General features: G+C 43.2%; 1 protein-coding gene across 1 annotated transcript; it reads right to left on the minus strand.

The window, feature by feature from the left end:
• Positions 1-455: 455 nt before the first annotated feature.
• Positions 456-10,455, minus strand: LOC139667577 (anti-sigma-I factor RsgI2). The gene is made up of 5 exons (XM_071547064.1): positions 10,085-10,455; positions 6,849-7,151; positions 4,453-5,031; positions 2,915-3,072; positions 456-2,293 (listed from the first exon to the last, which is right to left on the minus strand). The coding sequence occupies exons 1-5, from the start codon at positions 10,149-10,151 to the stop codon at positions 2,249-2,251; spliced, it is 1,152 nt and encodes a 383-aa protein (XP_071403165.1). The 5' UTR covers positions 10,152-10,455; the 3' UTR covers positions 456-2,248.
• Between the last annotated feature and the right edge of the window lie 2,058 nt (positions 10,456-12,513).

Genomic DNA, 12,513 nt, shown 5'->3' on the forward strand with positions numbered 1-12,513 from the left:
TAAAGACCTTCTAGGAAACAAAACAGCACAGAGCGGTACAAAACAGTATTTTTATAAACCTAACATGCGCTGCTTGTATAGCTAATAGTTAACATTGTGGCTGAAAAGACATTCATGAAGAAAAGAGTTGTCATTGTGGCCAGATAGTGACTGATGAATCAGGCCTTTCTACTGCAGTTATACTGCATTTGCCAAGTATTGTGCTGTGGTGCTGCTGTAAAGCAGTGCGTTGATTCACTTGAAGGTCTGTAAAAGAAATGTGTTGTGTTTTGGCTCCAACAATAAAAGTTTGTGTAAAAGTTGAAAGAGAAAGAGCCTGATTTGCTGTGGTTACTTCTGTAGTCTAGTGTTATGTGATTGTATTTCTGTTTACTGCTGGTGTCAAAGAGCTGCTCACAGCAAACTGTAACAGCGGAGGTCTGACATGTGAATCAGAGAGAGACACAGGATGGCTTCAAAATATCTTTAATCATAAAACATCAAGAGATCAGTCCATAATCCACAGCTGGCAGCGAAATGTGATGCTATTGGGATACTTTTGGCACTTCATAAAAGGGACAAATACAGGGCAGCATTGCAACATTGTTTAACATTGTAACATCAGAAATCTGAAGAGTAATTGGTAACCAGATGCAGTTATTCACGGTGTAAAGATTAAATAGCAACTAATCACAAGTATTAGCTCCAGTCCCTAAGCTCGATTCAAATCAGTAGCCTCCATGATATATCAGCACATAGGCTCTTCGCTAATTAAAGTAGGCTCAGTAATAAATAGATGTTGGGCATTCTGTTGTCCTGTGTGTGTATCTCTTCCTTGTGTTTCCTACATATTTGCAGAGCAGATAGAGCTAGGGAGGCTGATATACAGTATAATCAATGGAATTCATGTGAATTTACTAAGAAACGCCTATTGAAGACACTGTAATGTCGGTCCATTCCTAATATGTTGGCATCTCGTAAAAGTTGAAACCGCAAATAAGATGAAAAAAGATCATGAAGTTGTGCTCGCATGATGCAATCATCAGTAGTATTTACAATGCACAAGACAATGCTTGCGTTGTATGGAAAGGCCACTGGCCAATTTCAGTTTGAAACTGTCATCATATGAATGACAGCCTCTTGGTGAGTTTGCTCTGGGCCATTCTTCAAACTAAAACAAGTCAGAGCAGCACCCCGGCCCTGGGTGTCTGTCTGTATGGGAATCAAACCATTGTATTGGGAATGACTGGTAAATGTGGAAGTTAGTGGGTTTGAATATGAAGGTAAATACAGTATACAATAAGAGCCGTTCCTACCCTGTGTAAGGCACTCCCTCCTGGACTAGAGAGCCCAGGAAAGAAACAAAAAACACTGTACATGTCAAACCAAGGCCTAAAGACAGCAGGACCTTCAACATAGAAATAAAAAAACACTTAAATACCCCCTACCACGCCCTCCCAAAAACCATACATGCACCTTTCACAAACTCACACACATGCACACACGCGCACACAGCTATGCATGCACCACTGCGTGCACACACACCTCTCTTCTTCCTCTCATACACAAAACTATTTGTCCATTTTCTTCCACACCTTAAAACGTAAAGTGCAACCTCATTAACACTATAACCAGGTCTTTTGTTATGTTCTGACTCTCAGCGCTCCTCTCTGGCCTCGCAGCTAGACCAGCAGCAGCTTGGGGATCAGATCTATCATTTTCTTACCCTGCCCCACTTCCTAACATTAACTAATATGGGGAAATTAGAACAGTGCCCCCAGATAAGTGTCTGACGGGGCGAGCTGATTCTGTGTCCAGACCTGAACCATCCCAGCGACGGACACTACCGTTTCCTGCCGGGTGACGATGCACACATGACGATAAATCTGGGTCACCCTACCCTTATCAACCCTGAGGAAGTCAAAATATATCATACAACCCCCCTAAGAAATGTTGGACTATAAAATATAATGTGTACAATGATTTTGGCCTAATTTGTAATCACAGACACCAAAATGGGGGCTACTTTTGGCAGGGGACCCCAACGGGGGGTGATATCTTAATTGTCCATTGCAGCTTCCATCATGTCCTTTCCTACATCTCAATGATCTAGAAATACTGGATAAATGAAAGCAATAGGTGGGGCTCCTTCCAGGAATTTGCTCACACCTACCCAGGATTCTTTCTTTTTGGTGCAGATGAAGGAAAGGAGACCAGACCCTGGACCGAAGGAGAGTCTGGGGGCGCCGGCGGGTCAGTCTCCCCTCTGTCAGTAGCTGTACATGGACAAGGGTGTGTCCTCCATCATGTCATCCTACACAGGGAACAAAGGAATCAGAATAGCCGACTACACAAATCTCCATCCACTACCAGTCAAAAGTTTGAGCACACCTGATTGAATGTACTATGTTTTTCATTATCTTAAAGCCATTCTGATCTAAAGGCTTATGCTTAAATGCTTGAAATTTGTGTTTTAGACAAATATAAATAGTGAAGTTGATGCCTATGTATGAATTTCTTTCCAAAACCTTTGCCTTTCCATGAAGGCAAAGGGTGGCTACTTTAAAGAATCTAAAATATGTTAGTTTTGCTTTGTTTTGGTCACTGCATAATTCCATTTGTGTTATTTCATAGTGTTGATGTCTTTACTATTATTCTAAAATGTGAAAAATAGTAAAAGAATAAAGAAAAATGTGTGTGTCCAAACTTTTGACTGGTAGTGTAGATATACAGTAGATCTACACTGTTTGTTCACCTTTGTCAGAAGCACTCAAACCTTGGAGAATACGATAGATTTTGTGTAGGTGTAACAGGAAATCTGCCAAATAAACTGTAACAATACATCTCACCTCTGTGGTTAACAACATCTGACTGACTTAATATTGCCACTGAGACAGCAATGAAAGCGTTGTCTGGATGTCATTGCGGCACTCACCATCGGTAGGTCCTGCAGCCTGCGGAACTCTGGTCGGTTGTCTCTCCGGCGCAGTTTGAGGAAGAGGAGCAGAGTGATGATGACAGCGGTGATGATGAAGGCAGACACCAGGCCGGCCAGGAGGGGGTCTAAGGTGGGAGACTCATGGACCGCTGTCGCTGAATAAAACATAGGAGACACAGTCAGCAGAGTGCGTGTGGAACGCAACACACTGGACCATAAGTATAAAAGCTGGTAATGCATAATTCGACAAAGATTTCAGTTTGACTTTGCATGATCGAAATATTAGAACTACGAATCGTGTTGCAGTAAACCTGCCCAAGATCCAAACACGCACACCATAAAATGCAGACTCTTAGTCCTCCACAGCTCTTAACACGGTTGTTAAGAGCTGTGAATGAAACTAATAATAGACGCAGGTGCTGCAGCATGTGTAGCTCGGTACAGCGTGTGCAGCATGTCTACCTGGAGTTTTCATCATATAGCCCAGGACACAGATCAACATTTCAAACACAACATGGTGATCTTATACTTGTCTCTACTTATGCTCATTGTGGTAGCGGAGCAGAATTCATAAGTTTGTATTTTTATGTGCGTACAATGTGTTTGTGTTTTCACTGGGTGTGCTGTTGATATAATCACAATGAACGTCATTGCTGTTGACATTTCTGTGTTGATGTTTATGTGAGTGTGTGTGTGAGTGTGTGTGCATGCGTGTGTGCGTACATAAGTGCATGAGTTTGTGTGTGTGCATTTGGCTGTGTGTTTGTACATATGGATGTTGCTATGAGAGACTCTTTTGTAAACTTAGTTGTTTTTTTTTTGCCTCTAAAGTAACAACAACCACAGAGTAGTGAATACTCCCAGCTTTTCTGGGTAATGGAAAGAGGCAAAGTGCCAAATAGGCTAATAAAACCACAGAGGGAGAGAAGCAAAGAGAATTTATTATTTTTTAACTTTATTCAAGAAGGCAGGTCAATCGAGAACAATTTTTCTTTTATTTTGCAATGACGGCCGGGCAAAAAACCTTTCAAGGGGAAGGGGATAGGTGGCAAAATAAAATGTATATCTATATATATCAGACAGACAGAGAGGGGGAGAGGCAGAGAGAGAGAGAGAGAGATAGAGAGAGAGAGGGAAGGGGGGGGGGACAGGAAAGACGGGAGTAAAAAGAACAGAGAACGCTCGAGGCCTGAGTCCCATGACTGCCTCTGTCCCTCTCCCAAACAGAGCGCTGATTGTGGAGTGCTTGGTGGTGACAGTGCTTGTAGAAGATGTAGACGGGGGAATGCGTGATGTGGTTGTGGTTGTGTGTGTGTGTGTGTGTGTGTGTGTGTGTGTGTGTGTGTTTTTGAGCACACGCTTGTGTATGGCTTGTGTGTGTAGAGGCAAGGACTGGCTTGTGCTGGAAAACAAAGAACAGCGTTGCCTTTGTTGTTAAGCCAATTCAGCTCTGGCTGTGTCAATATCCTGGCAGTGAATCGTCCCGAGCAAATCTATATACAACCACAGAAAGAGAGAAAATATGATGCGCTTACCGTCGCCCCCCGTGTTGAGCTGGGATGGGCCGTCGGCGTGGGGGCTGCTGGGCGGGATGAAGGTGGGCACGGGCTGGACACGGGCCGTGCTGGAGGTCTGGGGGTGCGGAGCGGACTCTGAAGTGGCTTTGGGAGACGCAAGCGTGGTGGGGTGAGAATCGGGGATCGGTTGAGGGGAGTCGGTGCTGGAGTCTGAACCGGGCTGGGTGCTGCTGGTAGCGATGGCAGACACAGGCTTTGTGTGGTGTGGCTCGGGCGTTGGGGCGGCAGTGGGCGAGTCCGTTTTGGGGTGACGGGTGGAGGGAGTGGGACTGCTGGAGGGGGAGTCGGGAGGTGCGTGTGGACGGGTGGAGTGGTGTGATGTGGTGAGAGGTGTTTGTGTGGGGGCAGAGTGAGCAGTGTGTGCGGGGCTGGGAGGGGTAGAGGTGGTGGAGGTGGAGGTGGAGGTAGAGGGCATGTGCGAGGTGGAGGGGGTGTGGTTCTCGGAAGGGGGAAGCGGGGGCTGTGGTGACGACAGATCTGTCAGGTTCCCTTCCTTTTCTGGAAAGGGAGGGATGATGGGAAGGTCCATGCCAGTGGCTAGAGAGAGAGAGAGAGAGAGAGAGAGAGAGAGAGAGAGAGAGAGAGAGAGGACACCGTCAAAATAATTCTTAGAGGCAAAGATTTTTTTCTGCCATGCTGAAACCCCCCCCCTACATAATTAGCGCACATGAAGCACTTAGACTCTCTTTGGGTACTTCACCAATACACACTGATGTGTGTTTTGTATCTGTATACCGTGAAAACCTCAGAACTCTAATTTTGATGATTTTCACATTTTAACTTCAATTAAAGGATTACATGCTCCTCTGTGGGTTGAGGAAATTCTCCAACCTCTCGGTCTTACGAAAACCTTTCCAAACCTATCGAATAACGTCAAGCTAAAATCAAGGCTGTTTTTCTTAGCTCCTGAAAAGTAGTTCTGGAAGTTTTTACCCGACAGCGACGTGAAAAGAAGTGTGTTGGATGCACAACAGGAGGAGCATGTGAGGTGTTGAGCTGTGTGCATACAGCGGCAGTCTAGCATGAACAGTTTTTCACAAAATAGCGTGCCTAAGTGTGTTGTGAGTCTAATGTGTGAATCAATACTGGTGTGTGTTTGTGTGAGTGTGTGTCTGTGTGACAGCGAGACAGAGGGGGAGAGAGATTGTGTGTCTGGGAGGAGCGTTAGGCTTCTACCTTTCTCACCCCCTTGTGAAAAGTCACACTGCATTTAATCATGCTGCTCCTGTCCTAAACACCATCTTCTTCTCCTCCATTTTAACTGTTCTCCTGTATTTTGCTGTTCTCCCTCTCTCAACGGATTGCGCCCTACTGAATTCACTCCAAGTCGTACCTAATTTATTTGTCTCTCTTACTCTCGTCTTAAACCAACGCTGACGTAAATCTAATGTTCTTCCCTCCCCTGTGCTTCAGCTTCCTAACTGCCTGTACATTAGCCTTTTAAAGACTAGGCTAAGCTCTCTGCCTCCAAGTATGGGGTGTGTGTGTGTGCATGTGTACACGTGCGTGTGTGATATGACTGTCAACACCTGAACCCTGTCACAGCGTTTCTACTCTCTCTCTGGCCCTGTTCTGGACCTGGAGAACAGAGATAACAACTTTGTTAAATATAGCTTCTAGGCTCTGAGCCACCTGCTGCTGGGCTTCCTACTAAATTCTTCTGAACTGCGACAATACTTCCCTACTGGCGACCCTCAAAAAGAGACAAGAACAATAGGACAACAACATTATCTCGCCTTCCTCCGCTTGAACCCAACATCTTAACTGGAGAACTGACCCATACATGATTCATCCATGATCTTTTCTCATAATGATTAACCAGAGGTGTGACAGGGTTAGGGTTAGGGTTAGTCAGTCTAAATCAGTCTCAAGTCCTGAAGCACAAGTCTCAAGTCAAGTCCCAAGATTAAATGTAGATTACCAAATCCAAGTCAAGTCCACGCCATTAATGTCAAGTCTCACAGTAACACCAAGTCAAGTCAGAACAAAACAAAATATCTAGGACTTTTCAATGCAATATAATTTTAATAGTATAAAAAGGTGGTAAGTGCATCAATGTGTTTGATTTCTATAATCAGTTTCAACGTCAATAAATTCAATCATTCCATACAAATTCAGAAATTAAATTGAGTTGTCTGGTGGAACAAATCTCAAAAACTTTCAATCAAAGTAATTTACACATACACAAGATATGTTGTCAAGACGTTATAAACCTTTTCAAGTCAACAAAGCACAAGTCAAAGTCAAGTCCCAAGTCACCGGAACCCAAGTCAAGTCTTAAGTCTCAAGTATTCTCTTCATGCATCAAGTCTCAAGCAATTGTACTGATTTCATATGAGGAGTTGCATAATTACCATTGCCTTCGTTATCGCCTTGAGTGTTAGGTGTGGATGGTGTGTTCAGGTGTGGGATTGTGGGTGTCACAGAGGTTGTTTCTGCAGCTCTAGTCGTGTTGTTGCTCGTGCTGCTGCTGCTGCTGCTGACAGTGGAGCTGCTGTCGAGTTCGAGTGCCACAGCTGGGCTGGGGGAGGCCGGGCCAGAAGCAGGCACAGACCCTGCCGTCTCAATGTTAGAGGATGAAGAAGGTTGCGAGCCGAGGGACTTGCCCAAATCAAGATTACCCTCTGAAGGGGTGGAGGGAGCAGTGGGGTCATCGCCTGGAGAGAGGAGAAACAAGAAGAGAGACTTTTATTTTACTAAAATTGATTTTTTTTGCAAATAAGTTTGCGTATTGGTCTATGGTTGATTCTTGATCAGTTAGATCTAGTTAGGCTCATTCTCTGTGAATGTCTCCCTTTGAGACATGCTTGTGATAAAGGGCTATATAAATATACAAACTTATTTGCTCCTTATTCAGAGCAGACTAGAGAAGACAGAAATAACTTTGTGCACAGCTAAATCATCAGTGTTAATTTAACTCTGAGAGCTTAAAAATCAACACATTCCAGTGTTTATATAAGTCCAATCAACTATTCCTTTAACACTGCAAATGTTGCTGTGTATCTTTTATTTATTCAGGGACAGTTATCTAAGCATGCATGCTTTTATCCAGCAATGCCTCACTTTAATATAGTTACATGCATTAGCATTGGGAGCTGCCCAGTACAACCACAGTCTTCTGCTGCTGACCACTGAGCAGCTCTGCTGGCACAAGTAGAGGTTAAGTGTCTGCACAGTTAAGGGAGAGGAGAGCGTTTCACATTCACTTTCCCCACTCAGATTTTCCTATAGCTGGTTGGAAGCTAAAATGGAAACTGAGGATTGCAGTGAAATACAATGCAGTCGCATTATTGTACAAAAAATCAGGGTAAAACACATATGTGCAGAATGATTCAAACATTCTGACATTTACTTTGCATGGTATCTACCACAGCCCACATGACAGTGAACAGACGAAGTAATTTATTGCCCTTTGTAACTTGAATTAAGACCTTTAAAAACTCTCTCTCTGTCTTCCCCTGTGGTCTTCATGTCTCTAGCGCTACTGTATTTGTCTGTACTGTATTTTTTTTTCTACCTGCTTCTCTTTGATGAAAACCAGAGCGCTGATGTAATGCAATGTAATGTCATTACCGCTCAGTAACACAGAGCCATGATGCCTTTCATTATCTTCATAATCACTCACACAGCTCATCAACACAGAGAGAGAGAGAGAGAGAGAGAGAGAGAGAGAGAGAGAGAAATCTGTTTGAACTCCAAAAGATACAAAAACAGACACACGCACACACTCATAAATAGACAGAGGTGCTTGGCTGTACAATACTGGCCTTGTTCCCTGATATAGCCCTATTAGGACTGCTTAGGTCAAGTGCTGGAGTGGTAAGTGTGTGTGTCTGTGTGTGTGTGTATGTCTGAAAGAAAGTAGAGTAGAGGGAATAGTTGATTTATAAAGGGAACTACTGTTTCCAGTGCGCACACTCCTCTCAACACATATTACAGGGTCTCACTCACTATTTTTCAGACCAATACAGCATGTACCTGAGGGGATAGCTACTGCCCACTTCTTGACCCTGGCAGTCAGAGGAACAGCCAACCATTTCTCTACGAGCAGCTGTATACTTCAACACTCGCCGCGAGTACAGCTACCCACACTAACTTTTTCCCGAGACTGATAAAGCTCCTATAAAAACCCAGGGAGTCATGTGCTGATAGTGTTACGCATAGCCGCTGTTGATTGTGGTCGTTTTCAAGAGAATCGCACAGAGATAAAAAGCGTGTATCGAGCTGATTTTCCCACAATACCACCAAATGAAATGGAAAAGGTCAGGACTGAAACAGCAGATAAAGAGCTCTGTGCTGCCCTTGGCCTTTTCATGTGCGCTTGTTTCAGGTGTTTACTGGCGACCGGCGCGTGACCTCATGTAGCATTTCATGTCTCTAGCCTCTCATCTTCTTCTCCGCACTCCTGGGTCTTATTATGGCACATGTTATATGCATGTACAGTTCTCTGTGCAGGCTTATATATCTGGTCACAGAGGAACTGAGCCTCCTAACACAGCACAGCTTCTAACGCCACCATGCTGTCTACAAACTACAGAGGCGAGCCAATTAGAAGGAAACCAACAAAATGACAGCGTGCTGCACACAGTTAGAGATGCCATTAATCAAAATGTACATCCCCGCTCATTTACAACCAGTAAATGTCATCCAGTGGTATCCCTGCTATTTTTCTATTCATCTGAACTTCAGCTTGAGGAGCCGATGTGATAGTGCTGCCCAATAAAAGCCTTTCAAATGTCAGTAGTCTCATTCTCCTTTAATCTGAGAGGTCCCGATGTAAAGAGAGAAAGAGAGGCAGGAGGAAGATGGAAAGTGAGGGGAGAAAGTGTTAGAGACAGGTAGGAGAGAAAAGGGGAAGCAGGCTACATGGTGGAGAGAAATACAGGATGTGTCTAATGGAGGCAGAAAGTGGGTGAAGGAAGGCAGGAGGGGGAGGGAGGAAGTGATATGAAAGATAATGTGTCAGGCTGTGTTTAAACAAAAGGCAGAGGCTTGAAGGGAGAAATTAAAATGGAATTAAAAGTGTGATTTGAGAGTTCAAGTGAGATGAGTTCAAAACAATAAGGTGAGAAGTGGGGTGGGGTGGGGGTGGGGGGTCTGGGTGTGGGTGTGGGACAGAGGACAGAGGGTGTTTGGGTGGAGAAGGGGGAGAGCTTGTCCACTTCTGTCCTCAAAAATCTCTATAGGAGTGAAAGAAAATACATAACAAAACCTCAACTGTACACTCCACTGTCTCCTAATCACTGCGGGTAACAGGGAGCAACACATTTCACAACTTACTGTAACGCTAAGAATGCAGATAGACTTGATTAAAAAAAGAACAACCTTGCAAGTCTCGCAGAAAACACCACAGGTCTCTATATAGAGGCAACTGAGAACCGTGTGTGTGTGTGTGTGTGTGTGAAAGAGAGAGAGAGAGAGAGAGAGAGAGAGAGAGAGAGAGAGGAGAGGGGGGGGGTAACAGAGCAAACGAAGATGACACTAAATTCTGGCACAAAATAATATTCTGACATTATAATATAATGACATTATAATCAAATTGGCAAACTCTCCAAAGTCTAAAGAGGGGGGAAAAAACAGGATCGCCTACCCAGCGCAGTAAATCCCAAGTTAATGAGCAGCAGCGCACAAAGGGCAATCTGGAGTTTGGTTTCCATCTCTGATCCTTTTGGGTTACACAGTGAAGAAGAAAATGGCCAAATGTCGTTTCGTTTCGTTTAAGTCTCGTCTCGCAGGACTCTCCTCTCTTTCCTTCCCCCCTCAGACTTCCTCTTCCCAGACTTAATGGAGTAGTTTAAAAAAAAAAAAAAATTCCCAGCAGCTCTCTACTGTTCCCACTGCAAACAACCGCTGCCAGTGCATGCGTGGCTGGCTGGACTGGAGTGCAGGCGGTGAGCGTCCCGAGTGCGCCTCTCAGATCCAGTGCCACGTGTTCCCGACTCTCTGCGGGCTGCCAGGCTGACTCACTGCTGTTCAAAATAGTCTGCGCCGTGCTTCTGTACATCCTGGCGCACATACAGTATAGCCGAGCTGACACACTAACCCACACAACACATCAGGGGACTCCTGGTGTGTCTGTGGCGCCTGTTAGTGACTTTATGGTGACCTTGTCCTGCTTAGAAGGTTATTTTTTTTTTTTATATTATATTTCCATAATATTTATATAGGGACTTAGTGCGTCTGTGGGGCTCTTGTGTGTTTATAGTGTCCTTATCGCATTTTATCGCATGTTTTTGTGTCTCCTGTGGCGTCCCTAGGCATATCATTTTCCTATAATATCCATATAGGGAATTTGTGTTTTGCTGTGATATTTGTAGAAATATTTTCTAAATTCAATTATAGAATTAGGCCTGCAATAGTTATTTTTCGTAAGGCGGCATAAGTAGGCCTAATTCAGTGCCACATTGCCTGTAAGTGTAAAGGCTTGAGGGAGAGGGACCTGATACTGTATATTGGCATGAAATTAGAACCATAATGGATTGTCAGCTAAATAACAGAATGAATGTAACCAGATATAAAGCAATCTAGTCTATATCCCATCACAGGACAACATAGTGTAGTCATTCCTACGCTGATGTTTTTATTCGTCAACATTATTCAGAATAAACATTTGCTTTTATGTCTCTGACTTGGTCCTGAAGCTGTAAGTCCATCGTTCTCACTTTTTTGCATGACAGCGACTTGGCGCATACTAAATTGGATGACATAACAGGGCGTTTTACCTCAGTGTGATATCTTCATTGGTACACAGGGAGACGCTGTTGCTCCACAGCTAAAATCTGGCCCTCGTGAAAAGCATCGACATCCTTAGGTTAGGGAAATAATTACACGACTAATAAGGAAAACTTAAAGGGATTTATTGGGAAGCTATCAAAGCTAATCCATATTTGCAATGCTTCTCAGAAGGATATAATTGCTTGTAACACTTAACATTAGACAACAACGGACCGATATTTTAATACAATGATTAACGTCACTCATAAGGAAAAAAACATTTCACAGAATATGTTATGTATTTCAAAATATAAAAAAAAATGTCCAAAAACGTATTTGTAGCCTACATGCAAATAACATTCATTGCAAAAATATTTTCAATGGCCAAATTTAAAGTAAATAATTAAAGTATATTTCGAATTTATGTCATCTATATGTGCACATACATTTTGTCTCTTTTTGTATGTTTTGAAAGATATTTCTAAACATATTATTAAGTATATGCGTATTTAGAATCGAGAGCTACAAGTGACAACAATCAAAACATTATATGGCGGCCAAGTTCACATTTGACAGTTTTGTTTTTAATATGATAAATATATGATACAATGCAAATGGTCTCCAATTTATTACCCGCGGCACTGCTGCCTCCCCATGAGATAACATGCGTCGTTTCATTGGGTAGAGAGGTAAATGCTGCCTTCAAGTGCTCTTCGTAAGCTTCTTCTTACGAATAAGAAAATCGTAAATACGACAAGTCGCGCATTCAAGTGCTTTTGGCCAGAAATAAGAACAAAATAGATGCTTTTGGGGTAGCTATTGTTTTATTTAAAAATCAAATAACATCAAACAAAGAGTAAAATAGAAATATTCAATAATACAAATACTTTACAAAGAATACCAACCAATAACATATAATAATGAAATACATCTTTTGCCACCAAATGTTGATACGGTGTGCATGCTCTCTACCCCCTAAAAGTTATATCCCGGCAACTTGGATATCAGAAAAATTCCACTTTCCCATTCATATTTACCACTTTGTGGGATCGTTAATGTTGTGATTGCGATATTTCCGACAGCAGTTGAAGGCAGCAAAAGATCCCGGTGACGGAGCAGGGCTGAAAAGCGGCAGGGAGCTGCCAGCATCGTCTCATATCGTCGCAGAACAGAAAGGTGTCAAAATATCGGACCTGTAGAGAGCATATAGATAATACACGTAGACAGCATTTAATTTGATAATTCTATCATACTCTCAAAAGGCTAGTAAAGCTGTCTCGCTTGGTTGTATTTGGCGCTAGGATA

Source organism: Centroberyx affinis, unplaced genomic scaffold, assembly GCF_046629955.1.
Source record: "Centroberyx affinis isolate AG114_WGS23_722 - 3 ecotype Tasmania unplaced genomic scaffold, CSIRO-AGI_Caff_v1 ptg005641l_1, whole genome shotgun sequence".
In the NCBI taxonomy this organism is placed as follows: domain Eukaryota; kingdom Metazoa; phylum Chordata; class Actinopteri; order Beryciformes; family Berycidae; genus Centroberyx; species Centroberyx affinis.

Bases quoted from the DNA above. Each gene is read 5' to 3' on its own strand.
- LOC139667577 (XM_071547064.1), bottom strand. From the start codon at position 10,151: ATGGAAACCAAACTCCAGATTGCCCTTTGTGCGCTGCTGCTCATTAAC. The intron at 5,032-6,848 runs GTAATTATGCAA...CTCTCTCTCTAG, and splicing joins AGGCGATAACGAAGGCAATG to CCACTGGCATGGACCTTCCC. The intron at 3,073-4,452 runs GTAAGCGCATCA...TGTTTTATTCAG, and splicing joins GCTCAACACGGGGGGCGACG to CGACAGCGGTCCATGAGTCT.